This window comes from Mchenga conophoros, linkage group LG3 (genome assembly GCF_057382185.1).
Source record: "Mchenga conophoros isolate Kocher_MC1m ecotype Shallow Benthic linkage group LG3, M_conophoros_male_GT1.1, whole genome shotgun sequence".
NCBI lineage: Eukaryota > Metazoa > Chordata > Actinopteri > Cichliformes > Cichlidae > Mchenga > Mchenga conophoros.
In genome coordinates, this window is record NC_140528.1 from 70,871,755 (window position 1) to 70,894,059 (window position 22,305).

The 22,305-nt window shown below is 41.7% G+C and overlaps 1 protein-coding gene across 3 annotated transcripts in view; it reads right to left on the bottom strand.

Moving 5' to 3' along the window:
- Positions 1–22,305, bottom strand: part of LOC146580350 (phospholipid-transporting ATPase ABCA1) — a 189,483-nt gene that overhangs the window by 88,715 nt on the left and 78,463 nt on the right. For all 3 annotated transcript variants that reach the window (XM_085267020.1, XM_085267021.1, XM_085267019.1), the window contains 9 exons: positions 18,865–19,085; positions 17,822–17,897; positions 15,028–15,233; positions 12,745–12,793; positions 10,573–10,680; positions 10,398–10,421; positions 9,708–9,847; positions 5,125–5,252; positions 58–156 (listed from right to left, as the gene is read on the bottom strand). In XM_085267020.1, coding sequence (XP_085123146.1) covers positions 58–156; positions 5,125–5,252; positions 9,708–9,847; positions 10,398–10,421; positions 10,573–10,680; positions 12,745–12,793; positions 15,028–15,233; positions 17,822–17,897; positions 18,865–19,085 — 1,051 coding nt within the window. The remainder of the gene's footprint in view (positions 1–57; positions 157–5,124; positions 5,253–9,707; positions 9,848–10,397; positions 10,422–10,572; positions 10,681–12,744; positions 12,794–15,027; positions 15,234–17,821; positions 17,898–18,864; positions 19,086–22,305) is intronic.

Consider the following 22,305-nt stretch of genomic DNA (forward strand, 5'->3'; position numbering starts at 1 on the left):
GTTTTGATGTTTGGCTGGATTCTTAATTTGCGACTCGTGTATACCCAGCCTACTTACGGTATAGGGTCTCCTTTCATGCAGCGTGTCCCAAAGCCAGGCTTGTTCAACAAGCTTTCCACCACCTGGGACACCTCCATATTTCCTGGCCCATCGTTGCTGTAAAATTCAACATAAAATAATGAAAAATTCCTCATTAAATATTTCAGTTTAATCTCTCACAGAAGGTCCACATAGCAATTTAATCCATGAGCGCCAGCCAGTCTGTCACAATGTCAATAAAACAGACAAACAAGAATTAAATAGGCATTATGAAAGAGAATGAACTTGGACAATGGCCTGTTGTGGCAGAATCGCTGCATAATGGGGAACATGAGAACAGGGTGTCTACGGGTAAAGTAAAATTTAAAGACTGTTTTAATGTCCCTTTTAGGCCAAACTGTGCACAAATCACGACTGAAAATCTGCTCGTTATAAGGCAACACATTCAGAAATAAACAGTGTTTTTGTGACAGGCTGATGGTTTTTTAATGCTTGTGTGATTTAGAGGTCAGTGAAGACAAAATTCTTTAAAACCCGACTTTTTGGAAGCAAAATACAAATCATGAAGGATGGGTCAACACTTTTACTCTAGCAGGGGAAGTGTTAATTCACCAGCTTAAAGTCATGTCGGTGTCCATCCATCCATCCTTTTTCTGACTCTTATCTAGTCCAGGTCATGGCGGCAGCGGTCTAAGCATGTTGTGGGTCTACCCTAAGGCAGGGGTGTCCAACTCCAGGCCTCAAGGGTCGGTGTCCTGCAGGTTTTAGACGCGTCCTTGATCCAGCAAGCTGACTTAAATGGTTAGATTACCTCCTCAACATGTCTTGAAGTTCTCCAGAGGCCTGGTAATGAACTAATCATTTGATTCAGCTGTGCTGACCAGGGTGATATCTGAACCCTGCAGGACACCGGCCCTCGAGGCCTGGAGTTGGACACCCCTGACTTAAGGCCCCCTCCTAGTATGACATGCCTGAAAAACTTCACCTAGACCTAGGAGTTGTCCAGAAGACACCCTGATCTGATACCCAAACCACCTCAACTGGCTTCTTTCAGTGTGGAGGAGTAGCAACTCTACTCTGAGACCAAGCTCCTCACTCTATAACTGGCAGTCTAATCGCCAGTTGTGTATTCTCAAGGTATTTCTTGTTAAATGAGCATCTTCCCACTTCCACAGAGTAAAGAGCAGGAAGCAGGGAGTCTTAGCTATCATCATCACACACGTTCCACCAGTGTATTGCCAAAATGAAACTCCCAGACAGTCCCAGGCATCTGGGATTTGTTTTGTTTAGGCATGAGATACAACCATTACATTAGTTTTTGTATGTCATAATTAATAATAATTTATTGTTAATAGTTTTGTGTATGTATATACATCAGTTTATATATATAAAAGACTGAAGAGCAGTAACATTATGTGACTTTTAAGACCTTTTATAAGGTCCAAAACAACATGACTGTTATAAATCTGTTAAATCAAGTGAAACTTCAGAGCTAGTTCAATCAGAAAAACCAGTATCTGAGGTACAACGCATCCACTTAACACACTGTTTGCTGCTACAACTACACATGTTTCTTTTCCAAATATTTATTTATAAGTGACGTATGTATGTATGTATGTATGTATATATATGTATATATTGTACTATTCTTAGTTAGCGTATTGTCTGTCTTGTCTTAATGTTGGTTTAAAATGGAGCACTGTAACAAAAAATAATTTCCCCCAGGGATCAATAAAGTATTCTGATTCTGATTCTGATTCTATAGATATTTGTTTTAGAAGTCCTGTCTATCGTCTCCTGCAGCACTTGATTGGGACATTTAGAGTGCCGTCTAATTCATTTTCCATATTGACAAAGAAGAGAAGATTGGAGTGACCATTAATGCCAAACAAATCTTTACATTCAAGAACTCCTGAGAAGAAATGAAACACGCTGCCTCGAGGATTCGATGTGTTGAAACGCTCAATAGCAATGCTCGGTGCTGCTGGAGTTATCTTAACTGAGAATGAGAGAAAAATCTCAGAGTTTCAGCCAGAGAGTCAAAACTTCTTTGACATCACTTATTTAAACATTATCGACTGTAAAGCGATTATGTCTATAGCCCGAGCTCAGTGCAAGCACGAGCCGATATGAGCCTGATCGAGATTCTGTGTACAGTACGGGCTCCTCGAAGCCTTTCATTATTATCCCAGTGTCCTGTACATATCTAAGCCCGGTCTCAGTTAAACAGTCTTCACATTCCAGTCCTGTTCTCATTACTAACCACACACACGCTGCCCTTTATCTTAAGGGTACTGTGGGAGTTAAAACACAGTGTTTCATAGAGACCACAGCGATGGCTTCCTGCCAGCTGTAGCCACAGCCCGGCCAACCGTTTGGATTAATACAGTGTTCATTGTCTCATTTAGAGGCGTCTCCGTGAAGGTCACGCGGTCATTTTCTTGGCCACCAGCGAGTGCGATTGAAGTGGTCCGATTGTAAAAATGGATTATGTGCAGCCATCTGTTTTGCTATTAACAATGGCTGGGTTACCATGTTATTAAAGATAATAAAACTATTGGACGGTTGTAAAACGAAGACTTGTGCATACACACAGAAACAGCGGAACTAATGAAGAGTTTATCTAGTCAAAATGACACAGCATAGATGAACTGAAGATAACTGCAGAAAGTCAAATGAAGGCCACGTGACGACACAGAATAGAAAAAAAAAAAACCCTGTTGGTCCACAGAGCAAATGTCCCAACTATTAAAATTTTAAATGAGCATATATTTAAAAATAATAAAGTCACTTCACATCTAAATCATGTTTTGTTTTTATTTTTTATTTTATACAGCATGTTTTGGATTTCAGCACTGTGGAAAGAGACTTGAATGAATTAGCACCACGGACAGAGCGAGGCTCACACTTAGGTCTGTTTCAGCACCACGGAGAGAGACAGCACTGCATTTTGGCAAAGGCAATGGTTCAGTTGCATTTTTTAAATGGCCTTTCGTGTATGTGAGAATCACCTAAAACCTCACTGTACATTTTAAAAGACTTTTTAAATGACTTATTAGCAGCTCTCAGTGCGGTGACAAGTTCTAGGGCTGCTGCTAACAATGCCGTCAGTTTTAAGTTTTAGGAAGACTCTGGTGACTCCATCCATCTATCCACTTGGGTACATCCTGGACAGGTTGCATGAAAACTAGAAAAAGGGTTAGCTGTTTCTCCTCACAGCTGTCTGTCCAGGGTTTACCCCACCTCATCAGAAATCATCAAAAAAAATGCCTGTTTATATATTTAACCTGTCCAGCATGTGATGTCAAAACTGTGGTCTAAAGAAAGACGTGCGTATACTTCATAGCAGCACAAAACGTAGCAGAGTAAACTGATGCAGGAGGGTAAAGTAAGTCATGTAAACTGAATCTGCAGGAAGTGTCATTTGTAATTACATAAAGTGTTATGAAAGCAACCATAAAATTCTGCTGCAAAAGAGCATTAAAATGTTTCAGTTAGTGGTAACGGAAATAAAACAGAACTAAAATCTAAAGTTTATGATCCAGATGACTAGAATGCAGGCTCTATATTACATCATATCTTCACTCCGACCAACAGCTTTGTTTCTGTCTTGAACGAGCCACTTTCTCACGAGGCAACACTTATTACCTATTATGCCTCGATATCCTCTGAGCGAATTTCCTCAAAGTGCCTCAGTGGGAAATGAAACACCTGTAGGCTGAATAACTAACAAACACCTCTTCGTCACAGGAGCGCAGGATGAATTACGAGTAGTTCGCTGGCCTTGACGGAAGCTGCAAATGTTGATTAAATTGTTGCAGCACTCAGGTTGTTACATCGAAAGGGTCATGTTACAGCAATTTTGTGTGAACGTGGAGGTATTTAACTACCAGCTCATCACCATCATCATCATCCTTGAGGCTCGGGCGGGGGGGGGAAAGAAAATTGGAGAAATACTTCAGTACGCCTTCAGGCTTTTCTAACAAATCTATTTAAAAGCATGGGTTGTTCCATAATTTAAGTATTACTGTTGCCTAAAACTAACAAAAGAAAAGCTGTAAAGTGGAGAGAATAATAATAATAAAAGACAAAAAAAATGGTAAATTAAGTCCAAAGGCAACATTTACTTTTCACTTCACCTGACTTCCAAAAGTATTTCTGCAATTATTTTCCATCCTCCTTCCCCAAAGTTGCAAAGCTATGACATCACCGTGGGCGGCTGTGGCTCAGGAGTTATTAGAGGCCATCTAACCCGAGTCGCCCGGCTCAGTCCAGGTGCTGGGGCCATAGAGTAAGCACCGTATGGATCTGTGTGTGTGTGATTTGGTGAATGGGGCTTGTAATGAAATGTGCTTTGAGAGCGCAATTAGAGGAGAAGCTCTATATAAGCACCAGTCCATTTACACGATGCGCTTACAATGGGCGCTGTGGTAACAACACCAAAGCAGCAATATTAGATGGAGTGATTTACAGTGGTGCATATCAGCGCGCCGCACGCGCCTCCTGAAGTGCTTTCAAAGTCCACTGGAGCCGGGCCTTGTCACAAGCTTTGCCATTTATTTGCAATGATGCTGAACGGCAGCCGAGGACGGGCGGTGTCCAGATCGACGTCCTCGGCGAGATCATCTCTCAGAAATGAAACGGCGAGGCCCGTTTCTGTAACATTTTTGTATTTTTTGCGCTTTGATTTTTCCATCTTTGAAGTTGAACTTTCCTACACAGTTGCAGAGTGTGTTGTTTATCTACTCAACCATGTCTGCTATTACAACTACCCACTGCTCCCTTAAATTATTCAGACCCCATCTGCCTCGGATAACAGTACAGATCATTTGTTAGAAGATTCCTTCGCTGTGAAAATCACGTTGATTCGGTTTCATGAAACTGCAATAACCTTACTGATGTTACTGTTGTATGACATCATTCAGCAGCAGTATCTCCTAAACTTAAAAAAAATCTAAAATAAATCACAGGTTGTTGTTAAGGCTCAAATCTAAATTAGAATCTGGGGTGAACTCGATTAAAATGCCATTTTAACTGATACCCGAAGAAAAACCACAAATCATTACTACATTTTAAACACGTTACCTATAGAAGGTGGTTTGAGGCAGGCCATACATCCAGGGCTGCAGCTCCAGGGGTGGAAATTCGGTGAACGGCGGGACGATGAGGGAGAAGATCAGAGACAGGCAGACAAAAAAAGCAGGCAAGACCACCTAGGAGGATGGTGACAAATTTAACAGTCAAAAAAAAACAAAAACGACTTTCTTTTTTTTCCTTTTAACAGTTTCTGCTCTGCCCCAGACATTTATCTTACTCTTTTGAAGCAAAATGTAACAGAAATCAATTAAAACAGATTTCGCTGAAGTCTAGGGAAATAATTGCAGCAGATAAAAAAAAGGAGAAAGTAACGAAACTGAAACAGTTTTACGACTCGCCAAAGTTTCTCGAGCAAAATCAGAAACACAAATCCTTCATGCTTCCTTTTTTTTTTAAATTTTAAAGCCTTGAAGTTCCATTTAATCATGGATGTGCTGCACAGTTCCTGCACAGATGCAGGAAGCGAGTTGTATTCGTTTTATCGCCAATATAACGTCACAGCACGCAGCGGGTGGACGGAGTCGGAGCCACATTCCTTTTAAACAAACACAAACAATCATTATTATGCATCGTTTTATGCACTCGGAACGGTCGACGAGAGATCGATTTCACCGCCGCGTCTCCACCGAGCCGCCGCGCTGTTATTGCATTCCACGTGGCGCGGTCCGGACTGATGCGATCTACAGCGGCGGGGCACCGACGCAATAATGTGTACACATTAATATGCTCCCCGCCAACTTGTTTGGGCACTTCTCCATGCTTTATGAGTTTGATTAAACACTTCCAACACTGCCACCATCATCTGGCCACTCTGATGTAATTAGTTTCTCGCAATTCTCTTGTCTTGAGGGTGTGTGTGTGTGTTTTAAAAAAAAACCAGACGCTGCAACAATACTACCCCCCACCCACCACCCTCCAAATCCTCTTTTCTTCATCATGTAATTTGCTTTTCATTATATTGTTAGAGCTGACGAAAAGGTCTGTGTATGTGTGGGGGGGGGGGGGGAGTGCGAGATATCTTTACTGTTTAATCATTCATAGGTCGGGGTGCGCTCGGCAGCAAAGGGGAGGTTTGCACACACTTGATTAATTGCAGGGCATGCAATTTGCAAGGCCAATTCAAGATGCTACAATTGAAATCCTGAATTTACTACATGGAGCCATGGCCACGGAAATGTGCTTGGAGGGAAGATAAAGAGCAGCAATGAGACTGAAAAGCTTAATGGCAGACCGCAGAGAGAAGGAACTATTCTTGTTCTGTTGCTCCCTCGCTCTCCCTCCCACTCTCGGCAGTAATTGCAGGTGACAGCTGGCACTTCTTCCATTGAGAGAAATCGGCAAAAAAACAGGGAGAAGTCATTATGCTCACAAAGCCAAAGCACTCACATGAACAATGCATGAGTTTATCGCATTCTCAAGTTTGGAGGGGATTTAAAGTAGAGGATGGGATTATATGCAAAATGGGTAAAAACACAAGTTGAATAAGATGTGTTGTGGTGTGTGTGTGTGTTTTTCTTTTTGCAGCAAAGTCAAAAGCCTCATTACAAAACAACCATTCGTGTCAATCCAATTACACCGGTGAATAATAAATTTAATGCCACAGCTTGCATTAAAGTGGATAATAGCAGCTCATTGAATATTTTTCTGCAGTCTTAAAGAGGGATATTATGTTTCTCCTTGTTTTCCATGGTATATGGTAACTTTAGGTACACCTTGCTAGGACAGGATTAGACATTTGGTGAACATTCAACAAGGTGCTGGAAACACTCCTCAGAGATTTTGGTCCACGTTGACATGAAAGCGTCGCACAGTTGCTGCAAATCTGTGATGTCAATCTCACGTTTCAGGGCATCCCAAAGGTGCTCTGTTGGAGGGAGAGCTGGTGACTGTGAGTGCAGTGAACTGTCATGTTGAGGAATCCAGATGGAGATGGTTAGGCTTTACCTGCTGGAAGTATCCGTCAGAAGATCGGCACCTGAACCATTGATACAAGACAGAATGGATCCATGCTTTTGTGTTTATTTATTTATCTCGCATTGTTAATCAAAAGCAGATAGAGCGTCTTTCCCGCCTTCTATTGCTCAAGTTTGGTGAGCCCGTGTAAACTGTAGCCTCAGTTTTCTGTTCTTAGTTGACATTAGTGTCACCCGTTGTGTGGTCTTCTGTTGCTGTAGCCATCTGCTTAAAGGCTCAGAGATGCTCTTCTGCATACCTTGGTTGTAACAAGCGGCTGTTGTATTGACTGCTCGGTTTAAATCAGTCTGATTTTTCTTCTGACCTCCGGCATCAACGAGGCATTTTCTCCCATGGATCCGCAGCTCACTAGACATTTTCTCTTTTTCAGAACATTCTCTGTAAACTCCAGAGATGGTTTCATGCTCAGACCAGTCCGTTTGGCACCAACAACGACCACGCCACCTTCAAAGTCACTCAAATCACCTCCTTCTAAAGTTGAGTTTGAACTTCAGAAGGTCGGCTTAAACACGTCTGCATGCCTAAACGTCCTGAGTTGCTGCCATGTGATCGGCTTAATATTAATGTTGCATCAACAAGCAGCTGAACAGATGCACTTAATAAAGCCAGTGAGTCTATATACATATAAACAGTGGTGGATATTCATATTAACACATGGCTGAAGCGTCAGATGATGTAAATCAGTGTATTTACATGTAATCTTTGTGGACTGAAAGCTTTGTGCTGCTGTAAATGTGCAGTTTTAGACTGTTGTTTTTCTACTTGTGTGTCCATGTGAAATACATAGGCCCATAGCTCTAGCTGTGAGCACCTACATACTCTTCAAGCCTTCTGTTTTAGAGGGGCAGCCAATCAGAAGAACATTAAATAAAGGGTATGAACTGCACCAAGCTCAAGCCCCAGTATAAGATTAGCCCACTAAAGTGCTTGTTATTGCTAATAAAAGTTGATATCCACAACTTTAAACAAAAAGAAAAACACAGTTAAACTGAACAAATTAATACTTTATCAACTATTTTCCTGTTAGTGCTTAAATGGGGAGTTGCAGTCAGTTCAGTTCAGAGTGAGCCCCAAACACGAGAAGCCTTCAAGTCCTCGGCACCACAACATAACCAATAACCGCCTCTGCCCGATTCTGACACTGCCAAGACTCACCCGTCCCCAACTTCCAGCCCCATAAATCACTCCTTTTGTGTTTCTCGCTGCAATCTCTTTTATATTCCCCTAACCATTTGTATTGGAGCAGATTACCTCACTACACAATCATATCTGCTGACAATGGGAGCTGTTGACATGACAGGGCGGGGGTGGGGGGGGGGAAGAAACCCTTTAACCAAATGAATAAAGAGGAAGAGCCGTGAGGTGTGCCCTTGCAGACAATGTGCTCCCTTGTACATCCGCATTCACACACTTATCCTTCTATTCCTGCTCTGCGTCCCCACTAAAGAGGGACGTCCGAGATTGACAGTGACTAATGGGGGGCTGGTACTGCAGCAAATTACAAGAAGAGCCCGCACCTCGCAAAGGTGAAACACTGCTCGCTCTCCTCCTCTCTCCTCCTTCCTCTCACACAGGAAAGGATGAGCTGCACTCTTTAGTTTTCAGCTACGGTTAGTTCCCCACAACGGCTGCTGTCACATATGATGCAACGGCACGACGTCTACGTACGCAAGGAGTTTGTGCGCGCGTGTGAGCGCAAGCACACTTTAGGTCAGAACACACTTTTTACAAGTTGAGAAAATAATCAATGAAGTACCTGGAAAACTGCTGTTTACTGAAATTGGTTTTGACTTGTTTAAATTACGTCTGCTTATTGGTTTTGACTTCTGAAATTATGTTTATGAGGAGCAAAATAACATAGACATACACTTAATAAGCTAACGGCAATCTGTCGTCTCTGTAATTGTTATGCGATTGCATTTAATACGTGGCTAATGAAAGCACATGATTAGCACGCGGTGGAATGAAGGAAAAACAAATCATGGGTGTCACTTTGGCTTTCTGGTGCCAATCAGGGCGATCAGGTGAAACTGATGGCGCTAACTGAAGCCAGCACACAAACGGATTCACGGCTTCCCGCCTGCAGACGTGCTGTTCTTTCAAAGTGCGACGCTGACACTGAAAAATATATACCTGGACTCAGATATTGACATTTTCTTTTCCAGTTACAGAAACTGACTGATTGGATCCAAACACTCAAACCTCCTCCACCGCACCAATCGCAGCCTGACTTTTGTCCTCTGGGCGTGCTTTTGGTACACCCACGTGTGCCGTCGGAGAGATAGAGATGATCATCGGACGTGCACTTTACTGACACGACGCTACATCATCCTGGACGCTGCCGTTCACATCTTTCAACGCTCATATTCTGCCGTCAGTTTCGATTTCTCTCCCAACATTTTAAACCCCGTAACTATTGACTCCATCAAGATGGATGAGTCTTCCATCCAGGTTTTAAATGAGCTCACTCTATCACATATGCCATTAACTGATTTTGAAAGCTAACATGTATTTTGCGCAATCCTACCTTGATCCTCCCATGCAACCCTACTAGCATAACCCTTCAATCCATCAATATGACAGACTGAGGCCATTACCTGGGCAATGAGTCCTTTGCGGCTCCTTCGGGCGTGGTGGAAGCGCTTAATAAAGAGCGCCAGGAACTGCTGTCTGATCAGCTTCCATCCGGTGATGACCGCGGATCCCCTCCCGCTGTCACTGGGGCTCTTCCTTATGTCTGGAATAGGCGTTAACCTTCAGCATTATTTATCATCTATGCCTATGTAAAAGATCTGCTGAGAATGCTTTTCAGCACCACTAATGGGCTGATCAAATATAACTTAAGTGTTAAACTGGCCAGCAGCACTAGCTCATTCCTCAAAGTGGCAATTTTACTCATTTCATGTATCTAGGCCTGACTCAAAAGGAAAACACTGACAAACACAGGCCGTGGACACCTTTTGTTTTACATATTTTCATTATTAAGAAGCACTTTTCTTTTCTTTACAGGATTCACTGTGAAAATTTACAAAAAAGCTTGAATCAAAGGCCAGTTTTGTGATGCAAGGCACACATTTAAGGAGTGAAAAACAGGTGAGATAATGTGTAGTGAAAGGGAAGCCTGCTTGAAAGTGAGTTTTTCTTGGTATTATGCTGTCTCACCTGAGGGGAAACAATCAAACTGAAGCCAAACTATATCAAATTAATAACTGAGAAACAAAGGATGTGGTGTGAAAAAAATAACAGTTGTAAAGATCAAACCATTGAGGACAAAACAGAGTATTTACCTTCAACTTTACTTGTGAACTTTTCTAGATGAGAAACAAAAAAAAGACCAAGATTTAAACAGGAAGTGCAGTTCATTTAACGAGCTTTTAAAACTCTTAAATTTAAAATATTGCTAATAAATCTATGTTTGCCTAATTTAAAAAAAAAAATCTGTGATAAATTTGAAGGACTTGCCACTCTTCCCGGTGGTTTGCTCAGTTTTTGAGTGGACGCTGGCAATGCTGTTCCTCTTGGCTTCGCGGGACCTTCTTTTGCTGTCTCTCACAAACAGCTCCTTTGTCGCTGTGGGAATACAAATAAGATATGTTGTTATGGCCTGACCCAATTTAGGGTTATAAATAACAATAAGAACAGCAACCTGCACTGCAAGACGCCATATTATTCCCTGCAAAAGCACAAACCCAGGTGTTTCAGGAACACGAGGAAATCCAATTTTTTGAGATTAGGCCGATAAGTGAGGTTGCTCGGCAATGGCTGCAAACAAAAACTGTGAAAAGATGGGAACGGGAGATTTAGCCATTGAGGTCAATCAGTGACACATGAAAGCAGAGCTGGAAAGCGCCGTGTCTTTTTTATTTCAGTCGTCCTTCTCTACTGCAGCAGACGAACCCAAACCAAGGAAAATAACTTCTACCTACATCTGAGTCATCTTTTGCAAGTACTGCTATAAAAGTGACTCGTGGCCTGAGAAGCCAGTGAACGTGCGCTTAGTTCATCGTCATTAATGCAGTCGTGCTGATTTCTGAGACCTTTACACACAGCAATTAAATCCTGCTTTAGGCTGCTTTGTTGGTTTTAGTTCATTTTGATTAATGCATCTAGAGGATGGACACCAAAATCAAATGGCCTTTTTGGAGCCAGGATCTGCTTCAAATGCCAGGTTCTGATTGGCAAACTGCTTTTACAGCTACCTAAATGGGTCTACGTAATTCAACCAAATGGCTAGTTATTAAGCAGCATCGCTAATAAAAGCTGAAGGCAATACAGACGTGTCTTATGTGGCAACCATATTCTGCATTTGTATAAGTAAAGCTTGCTGCTTTATATTTGATGAGTTCATTTATTTTCCTGCTGTGTCAGTGTCAAAAACTTCCTTTAGCGATGGCATAAAAATTGTTGTGTCATCAAAAGATGTTAAAAGCTTGAAGTGGAATTACTCTGCAAACGGCTGATTTGTTTATAACATTCAGGGGTCGTTCTAAGGTGTTCTCATCTCCAGGCAGTCCTGCCAGTCCTGTTACATGTTGCTGGTGTAAATGATGCCCCTGGGTGTCGGGGCCATGACTCCAAGGGTCGTCTTTAAAGTCCACATTTGGAAGTTGAAGATTTGGCTGAGAGCTTTGACATCAAGGAGACTGAGGGTTGTGTCCTTGTTTGGAGTTTGTATACGGCTTCATTTCATTCTCAAATGCTTTTTACCCCATTAGCCATAAAAGGTCGATGGGGTATTGTCGTCGCCGCCCACTGCAGTGGAGTGGAAATCCAAGTTTGTGAAGTCGACGTAGGATTTTCAAATTCATACCACACGGACATCCACAAAAAAATCTCATATAGGTTTGAATCTTAGTGACCTCGACCTCACGTAGAAGGTAGAAGGGCAAGTTTTCTCTAAATCTTGTGAATGCGATAACTCAATGAGGTGACCTAGGTTGTTCACATCCATACCACAGGTCAAACTACCAGGAGGCTAAAAGGTAGCAGTTGCAGTATTTTTACTCCTCCTTTCACTCACTGGCTGCTTTGCAAGCATCCATACGTGCCAAGTTGGTAGTAAGCTCCATCTCACTATTGCCGCAATCTAGTTTGGTATCACAGTCACACCAAAAAACACCCTGTGGGTGTCTGTGAGATGCCACTAGTTTTCAAACAGCAGCCATATTTGATGTATTTGGGACAAGGTGGGTGTACGCATTAACCACAGCATCACTTCAGGCAACCTGTTTGCAAATCTCATATGAGGCCATTAAAGTTGGGCCTAGAAAGACTGCAGAGCTGCTGCTGCTGCTTCTGCAAGCTGCTTTGCAACCCACTCAGCTCCTCCATTTCATACTATTCACGCCATTTCCAAAAAGCAATCCCATACACACTGAATGTGACACTTGTGCACTCCACACCTTCAGGCCTTCCACATTCATGTAGACGAGTGGAGAGGCCCTGAGCAAAGCCACTCTACTAAAAATATATCACTACAGATGGAATAACAATCAAGCGCCCCTCACAGACATGTATTTTGTTTATTTGACAGAAATTTTCTAACCCATTAACACTGACAATCATACATTTATAGTTTGTTGATGTGTCTACATCATAATGATAGCACAGTGTGGTGTTTATTGGTCCACTTACGTTGTATATCTGCATCCACTCCAGTGTCTTCCGCCACTTTAAGGAATATCTGTAAAGAACAGAACATATTAGGCACATTATCTATATACTGCAGTTGTGGAGCATTAACTGAGCGACTGTGTGGCTATTTTTTTCTAATAAACAAATCAAAAATATGCTTAACAAATAAACCTCTACATATGTTGGAGTGCTCGCTCTAAGGTTTCTGTTCAGAATCACATCACAGATGTGCATCCACAGATCACAACCTTTACTTGAACACCTGCCGAGTGGAGTTTCTGAGCGAAGCGCCCTCCTTGACTTTATTTATGAATCCAGGTTACACAGCGAAATAAATAACTATCCCTATTTGTGAGCATTTTTGGGTGTACGAGTTAGGCTACGTTTCATCATTTGACCTCTCAAAAGGCACGCTGCTGGGAGACTGAATGTTATTTGATGTGTTGAATTATTTTATTCAGGGGGTGCCAAATACAAGCTCTGACATCATAAAGCAGTATGAAAAGCTATATTATTTTTATGCGTTACTTTATTAACGTCAATACCTTGTCAGTTCCTGTTTTATTTTCACACGTAGCGAATAACTGCGTGTTTCAGAGCGTTTGGACTTCAAAAGAAAACATGGATGGATGAAATAACCATGGTGTGGCTGAATTATGGGAATTCAAAAGGAATTATTCACATCGCCCGCAGGCCGTGAGTGTTTAATGCATGTCGGCCTTAAATGAAGAGCATTAGGGAAGAGTCACTCGGCTTTATAATCCAAGACGGGCCTGCGTGGCAAACATGCTGCTTGAGTCATTTGTTTATGGGTCAGTGCTTCTGGGGAACATTGATTTGCAATCTACAATATGACGCTTACATATTAGTTCAAAGAGAAAGTCTTTTATTATTTTTTTCTCATATCATGATGGTGAGTCATGGTTTTGAAAAAAAGTGTATGACGTGAAAACGAGGAAGGGAGCAGGACAATATGTGAGGAAAATCTAATGGCGATCAAACCGCGCTGGAGAATTTTAGAAAGCAGACCAGTGTTGGTCTGGTTAAAACCACATTGAGCACGTTCATCCAAAATTTATCAATCACTACGAATTTGTTTGCTCTAAAATTAGATATGGTTTTCATCATTAACGGTGTCTTAGTAGAAGAAAGAGAAATCACTAACAGGATCTGAAGGAAAGAGTGAATAATAGACCCACAGCTCAGGTTATTGGCTAAAATGTAAAAAGGTTGGTTTATTATAGTGTTTACTTGTTTTGGGTGAGATTTACAAAAAGTCTGCAAATCATTTTTTTCCATTATCACTGAGAAGAGAAAAACAAAAAAAGTTCTACTACGGTACTGTGCAGAAGTCTTGAGCCACCACTCTTTTCTTTATAATTTGCTTTCAAGGTTTAAAGTTCCTCTTTGAACACCGGCTGCTATTTCGCTCACTTTCCGTCCCGTCCTTGTACCTGAACATTTTCAGAGGAATGTTTGGTTTCTTGATGCTCTTGACACTGACCTATGAATCATTCAGGCATAACTCAATGGATGAGCCAGTGCTGTTTCTTTTTTCTGTCACAAAAACATCATTTGCAAAAATTTATTTAGTGCAATCTATGAGAAAATACTAACGATAACACAGTTTGATGGGGAAACCGTATGTCCTCAAAAACAGAGGACAAAAGAAGCCTTACAAAGTCCATCCATCCATAGGCTGGAGCCTATCCCAGCTATTTTAGGGCGAGAGGCAAGGTACAGCCTGGACAGGTAGCCAGTCTGTCGCAGGGCTCCTAACAAAAACAAATTCTTAAAAAAAATGGCCTCTGACCCTTCAGTTGATCCATCTGAAGCCTCATCAGAAATGGTCTAAGTGGGAGAGTGGATGTTAAGAAGGGAAACGAGAAGAAAAGGCTCAAATATGCTAAATTACAATCAGTCTGACGGAGTGATGAATCAAAAATCTGTACATCGAGGTCAGGCGAGACAACAGTGAGTGACTACACCCGTCTGTAAAACTCTGTCGTGGTTTGGGGCTGAATTTCAGCAAGTACTTTTCTGAAGACATGACAATAAAAGCTTGAAATTCTAACAAGCTAGAAAGGTGTGACCACACAGTCTGAACTCTTAGTCAAACTGGTTTTGCTGTTTTTCAGTGCCTGTACCTTCCTAGCAAAATAAAGTCATCATATTTCCAAATTGCTATGAAATTAGTAAGGAGATTTTAAATAGAAAAATATGATGCAAAGTGAATTTATAAAAATGACACATATGCACAAGGCCGTCCCATGTTTAGATTACCTCCTCCAGGGTGGTGTCCGAGATGCCATAGCTGGTGAGGCCAAGGTCGGCCATGGCTCGGTCGAGCTCTCGGAAGAGCGTGCCAAAGGTCCCATCTTTAGCTCCTCCGTAGGGCAGGATGTAGGTGATCTCCTGACCGATGCTTTCCAGGAAGATTGCCTCAGGGACGTGTCTTTGCACGAGCTGACCCACTGCTGACAAATTTGCTGGATGGAAAGTCACAAAAATTATGCCAAAACAACTTCTAAAGACGGGGAAAGAGCTGAAGCTGAACCGGCGGCACTGAGGGCTGCGGAGACGTATAATATTTAAACAACAGCATCTTTCAAACTCAGCGTTCGCACAGAGAAACTTCACCAGTGAAATCCTTTAAAAACCGCCGTGCAACATATTGCAATCACAACACACCTGATGAGGTGACATTTAAAAGCACTGTAGCAGATCAGTGGACCTTATTCCCCCATCTCATCCATTCTGAACCCATCTCTATAGTGAGAATCTATGCAGACAGTGTTGCAGAATGCACCACATCCATTATTGATCCAAAGCCTCTCATATATAATTACTGCAGCTCAACAACCACTGGTCCTTTATGAAGAAGTAAATGGCTCTGGTTCACACCAGTCGAAAATATTTGAGAAATCGTAAGTATGTTTTGCTCTGCTTGCCTGTGTCTGTCAATAAAGAGAAATGAGCTGTCACTTGAGGAAATGTGATTTTATTTCATGGGATTTTCTGACTTATATCAGCAGTCTTAAATATAATCCTTTTAAAGGAAGCAGCAGGTTTGATTCTGATTTTATTTCCATGCATAATAACCTGGAGCCTGCTCTAGAGTTTGCTTCTGATCATGACTTGCATTGGGCACCTTTTGTTTACGCGATCAAGGCCCGAGAATGATCAAAACAAATCAAATAACCAGCAGAAGATTTGGTTGGGCACTAATCTGCTCTATTTCTGCAGTTTCTCAACATTTCTATATTTAACAGTCAAAACTTGTGTCAAGCAAATGATAGAATATCATGTATAAAGCAGAACATTATAAGAAAAATAGCAGCTGGAGAAAACGAACTACACGTGGAGCACGTTCCACGACCCTACCTAAAAATCCCATTCTGTCCTCTTGTGTTCTTGTGCGTATGCCACACTTCTTCGGGGAAGACGAAAAAATGATAGAGAGGCAATTTGGTGAGTAGGTTGTGCCGTGAGCAATGATTGTGTTGCCAAATATCCGTGCCCTCACGCAGTGGAGCTGTTGTTTGATGAGACCAGATCATTGCCACCAAACGAGACGCCCGAGAAGTGTCAGGACGTTACAGTGGAACTACAGCGACAACCTGACGCCGCGGGGTTGACTGTTTCATGTCAAACGGGCAAATATAGATATAAAGTAACAAGAAAATACAAGCAGAAAATAAAGCAGTAAAAAAGTCACATCGCCAGGAAAAACTCCATATACCGCCCACTGTAAATCTGGGGTGTCAAACATAAGGTCCGGGGGCCAGAATCGGCCTAAAAAAAGACTCTAAACGAGCTCACTGTACATCTTTAGATAATACGAAGGAGTTTATAGATTTTTAACGTTTAAATGTATTTTCATAAGTTTCACAGCTTTTCTTATTGATAAAGCCCGAACTGCCATTCATACTACACCTAAACTAATGATAAATAATAATAATAATGGATTAAATTATATAAATATTCCTGTTTTCCCGCCATCAGTTACACAGCTATCTGGTTTCTTTTTTATGTTTGTAGTTTTTTTACAGTGAGTCCACAGGAAAAAATGACATTTTCTGTGAATTAATGAAAACGTTATATTTTACTATTACAGAACAGTCTGGGTAATAAACTAGCAGAGCAAATATAAATGTATAACTGAAATCGAGGCACACAAAGCCTGTGAAAGTCAAAATCCTGAATCCAGCATGCTCCTCGTCACTCTCGCAGCACAACGCATCACCTTCACCTCTTCTTCTGTTTGTCGTCTGGGCCTCAGACTCGGCCAGGTCAGATGAGATTGACACCAAAGCAGATTTTTCCTCTTCGCTTAAGTTTAAGCTCAGTAGATCCTCGTGTGCAAACAGAATGGGACTTTCAGGGAGTGAGGAGAATGGGCAAAAATCAAATCGAGTGCTTCTTTAAAACTGAGTTGTGAAACTTCTTAATCGCTGCTTGCAGATTAAAACTGAAAAGATCTTTAACACGCAGTAAGTGAAGTGAAGAGTGGATCTAAGAGCTAAACAGGCAAGTTGGCCCCGCTGCCACTGAATGCTCCGGCTTAACGCTTTACGAGAACAGGTGAGTAATGTGTCACTGGCTGTTGACAATCAGCACTGCTTTGGAGTTCAACTAACAAGACGCACAACTCACTACCGCTGCAAGAGATCAAGATCAGCGTTAAATCACCAGAAACCTCTCACACCATGCAAGACGTTTTAGTCAAAGTACACTTCAGCGTTTCAAAGATTTCTAATCTCTCTTATCCTAAAAATCCTACTATCGCCACATGAATTCATCACTTTATTTATGCCCTCTAGCAGCACATCTGAAAACCATCTTGAGGGGAGATACTTTAATGTTTTATCTGTTAGTTTGGTAATGACGAGTTGATTTTATTTTCTCCTGGTTCAGAAAGGATGAACTGGCATGCGCTCCAATAAACCGCACATTGAAAATTGTGTGTGTTTTTAAAAACTATATAAAGGAACTATATAAAAATGTTCATGCAACATCTGTTTTACAAGGTAATAATCATAATACATGACAGACAGTAAACGGAGATAGTTGGTACCTGATGGATCAGAGTTGCTCCAGCTTTGGCTGCCAAATCCTTCATCTGGGCTGCTGCTCAAAGGACAGTCTGTCTCCTGTTAATCAGAATTGGATTAGAAAGGCCTTATCAGGCCTTACCTCTTAGAATGATGAACAGTGCCTCGCTGACAACTCCTGTCTTGCATTAATCAAATAACGGGCATCCACAAGTTTCTATTTAATTGCTCTAAATAAAGCCGCATGCATGCGTCAACAGATAATGCTGTCAGCCTGTAATGGAATATGAAGCCACCGTCGTTCAGCCAAAGACATGCGCACAAAAAAAGGTTAAACATTTTTTAAAAGGCTGCTTCTCTTTATGGAGTTCAATCACAAGGAAATGAGATCGGGGCAATTAAACTTTTTTTTTTTTTTAGCAGTTAAAGGTGTGTAATTGCAAACTCTCCCTATTAATTACCAAAATGACATCCAGGGGACAAGGAGAAGGGCTGAATCGCTACCTCGCCCACGAAGGTGTTTCCACGTTTGTTTCTTTCTCTTAAACAAATGACTTCGCTCACCTCGAAGACTCGGCAGACAAATGGTAATCGCTCTCGCCCTGCTGGCACCGGTGCATCTTGTTCATTTGCTCCAATTGATTAAAACTAAGCGTGCGAGGCACCATTGGCGAGCGAACGCGAGAAGCACCCCTCTCCCCCGCGACAATTAGTATCATCCAGCACGTAGGCGCATGCCAATTCTCATGCTGGGGCAGACTAAATACAGATCATTAGGGGGGGGGAGGGTGGTAAAAGGAGAAAGCGAGCACTCTGGAAAGTCAGAGGCTGGTCAATAACAGATGAGAAAGAGGTTACTGCTGTGCCAAAGTGCTTGCTGCTGAAAATCCTTATTTTGCAGGATTTAACATTAAATTAAATAATAAGATTGTAAAGATCTAAAGTCCTCTAAGGCCTTAAAAAAGTGGCCTCACTCACTGTGTGAGCAGATTATCACAATTATCAATCAAAACACTGCTAAAGTAAGTTTCCTCTCAGTAAGTTTGAAGACCTAAAGCGCGCTTACTTTCTTCCCCCCTTTGGCCTGACTGATGATGCCGTTACGCTGAGCTGTCATCTTTCCGCTCCCGTCTCTGACCAGAGTGAGGTAGTAGCCGCTGCCGAAGCATTTCTTCAGGAAGATGGAGGAGCCGCAGCAACGCATCTTGCCGTGGGAGATGATGGCAATGCGATCACCTAAGATGTCTGCCTCGTCCATGTGGTGCGTGGACAGAATGATGGTGCGGCCTGCAGGGGGAACAGAGAGAGGCTGGGACTAGGGGTGGGTTTTAATAATCGATTCATCGATTAAAATCGATTCTGGCTTGGATAACGTGATATCGATTCATTAAAATCTTGAATCGATTTTTTTATATAAATGTATTTTGCCCGAAATTCCAGAATCTCAGGTGAAACGTCACAAAATTTCAACAACCAGCAAACATTTAAAACAGTAAATGAGAGCAGCTTCTGCACAAAGACGTAAACACAAAGCGCAGACCCGCGGATCAGAATCGGTGAGATGTCGCCTTTCTCACCCGACGGCACGGACACGGTCGGAGCTGAAAGCCGACAGCTCGCTGATTCTGATGTTTCGGCGGATCCGCGCTTTGTGTTTACGCCCTTTTTACGCTGATTCTAAAGCTGTTAGTTTTATCTCTCTCCAAACATTATTGACCGAACCAGCAGCAAAAGAAGATCCAAACTTTGCTTCACATAAACATCGTCAAGAATTCACTCTGACTTTTACTGTTTTGCTTCCACCACAATAAAATCACACTTCATGCACAGCTCTCTCTCTCTCTCTCTCTCTCTCAGTGTACTTCAAGAACAGTTTCCTGTCTATCCCCGAAATCTGTTTTCTGCATTATTCACTTGCTTGTTACGCACAAGTCTACCGTTGTTTACAGCGCTGTCGGCCGCTGTTTTTCTTTTCCTTTTACTTACTTCCGAAAAGTAAACCTAATTTCTGCCATTCAATAGGCTTCTGAACAAATTTAAACTTTTTAAAATGATGCAAAATGCAAAACGCTGTGTCTCTAATAAAACCGCTGTAACTTCAGAGGTAATGTTCATATTTTGATTAATGGTTTTGTTTCGTTTTTGATCTACTGCAGAATATTTTTATAAAATCCAGGCCAGGAAAACCACCTTCATGTTTTTCTGTGTTTTATCTTCAGCTACTGTGACACAAAGGCACCTGCTGTGGTGTGATTACACCTTTGATAAAGTCTTGCGAGTGTCAGCTTCCTTTTTATAGATACAAAAATATGTAAATGTACTTATCTGAATTATAATATTTCTGACTGTCTGAGGCAAAATTTCCCCGATTCAAATTGGATTGAATCGAATCGTGGATCGAATCGATTCAGGACCTCGTGAATCGGAATCAAATCGATTCTAGAAATCAGTGACGATACCCAGCCCTAGCTGGGACGGCGTCGCCTGAATGGGACGAGCAACGTCGTGCACGCTCGTGTGTGAAGATGATGTGCAGAAAACAAGTCAAAGCTTTCTTTTTAATTAAAGAAAAAGCTGTTTGAACCATTTCTTTTCAGTTTGGACCTTGTTTGTTTCAACAACTGTCATCATTAAGCGTAAGCAGCACAAGAAAGGATCCCACGGATCAAAACTGTTCAAATCAAGCCAACATCCCAATCTGCGTGGTAGTCACCGGATTGTTGATCCCACTGTGTTTTTTTCTTCTTCTCTTTTTTTACTCGTGCTTATCCGCATGGCAACAAAGCAAACTCCAGAAGAGTGCGTGGGCGTGAATCTGGGACAAAATTAAAATGATGATAAAGGTCACCCTAAGCCTACTTTCGAGCGTTTCTATGAGACCACATTTTATTCCAGCTCTCCCTTTTGTTCTGCGAGTCCTTTGATTCGAGAGGCGTCAAACTGAGCCCAATTGCACTGACAACTAAAGCATGCATTGCAAGATTATTCACAGGTGTTCTTATCCTTTCATATCATGCTGTATCAGATAACACATATTAATTATCACGTACCCCGGTAATCAGAAGAAAAGGGCTAGATCTATAATGAAGTCACAGCGTGGTCGTGTCTCTGCAGTCTGTATGAAAGCGGTATCACAGGGTAACTTTTGATCCTGCCATGTTTTAAAGCTGAAAATAAAAACATTTAACCTGACACGTGTAATATTGTTATTAAAGAAACCTGCTTAAAAGTGAGCTGCCAGAGTGGTGTGTCTTAATTTCTTTGAACTGCTGAGGCCAAAAGACTCAATAAATGATACTTAATAACAGATTTGTTCCCACGCTAGTGGAAAAGCGCCGTGGATGGCACCGTATCGACTGGTGGATCAATCAAAATTGTCTATCAGGATCAAATAATGGTATAACCATTGAACCCACTGATGTGACATTCAGTGCTGGAGAACGATTCCTACTGGTTGTTATAATCTCTCAACCTTTCCTGTAGTACTGATGGCTGGTTTACAGTTATCGAATGAATTCTGACAAAGCTTTGTAGGCGTGTAGAGCGGGGTCATGATTTATTGGTCAAAAAGTGCCAAAAAGCCTTATAATTTAGAAACTAAGATTCTTACAAGTGTGCTGTGCATTGTCAACATATATTAAATCTTCATACGATACTTTTTATAAGTCACATTTGACCTCTGACCTCTCCTTCAAGGTCAACAGAACAAATCTGAAGGTCTAAGTGATAATAATGCCATATAAAGATGCTTAAAATGACAAAAGGTTTTCCGAGTTGCAAGAACATGTTGGCACGGCAACCTTTTTGTCTATAGTTGACTAATTGTATAGGGACTTTATTATGACATCACAATAACAGGTTATAACCGTTTACATACATAATAATTTGAATACATCCACTTTGTTCCTAAGTAAATAACTTTTTATTGAAATCTATTATGAAATTAATTTTACTGAACAGTGAAGTGAATGCTACTATATGAGAAGTGCATAATGCATCATGGGATTGCAGCCCTAACTATGAGCTTTAATAAAAGGAACATTTTAAGCCCAATCCCAGAAATGTTAGAGGTGTATCTGCCTGGGAACTCCAGTGAACCTTCACTCTGAGAATGAAGTGCTCTATAAGCGCTCTATGGTACTATGAAGCCATTAAAATACAGTAACACCTGAACATTTAGGTTTTTGTGAGAGTGTTAGATGAGAGAAACAAAGAGAAGCCAGTTTGGAAGAAACATCTAGTACATAGCACGTCACCTCTTTGCTGAATTTCTGAGCGTTTCGTGGAAAAGGTCAGGCGCCTCTGCTGAGCAGGGCTGTTTTTACACTGAGCTTGTTAAATGTGCGTCTGTATCCTGCACAGGTCACACCATCCCAAAAAACAAGGACACATTCAGAGGTCATCTACCGCAGCCCAAGGTGGGCATTTTTGCTTGGCCAACTATTACCCCACCTTTTCATCCTCCACCCCCTCCGCCCACTCTTAGCACTGCCACCAGCTGAGCTGC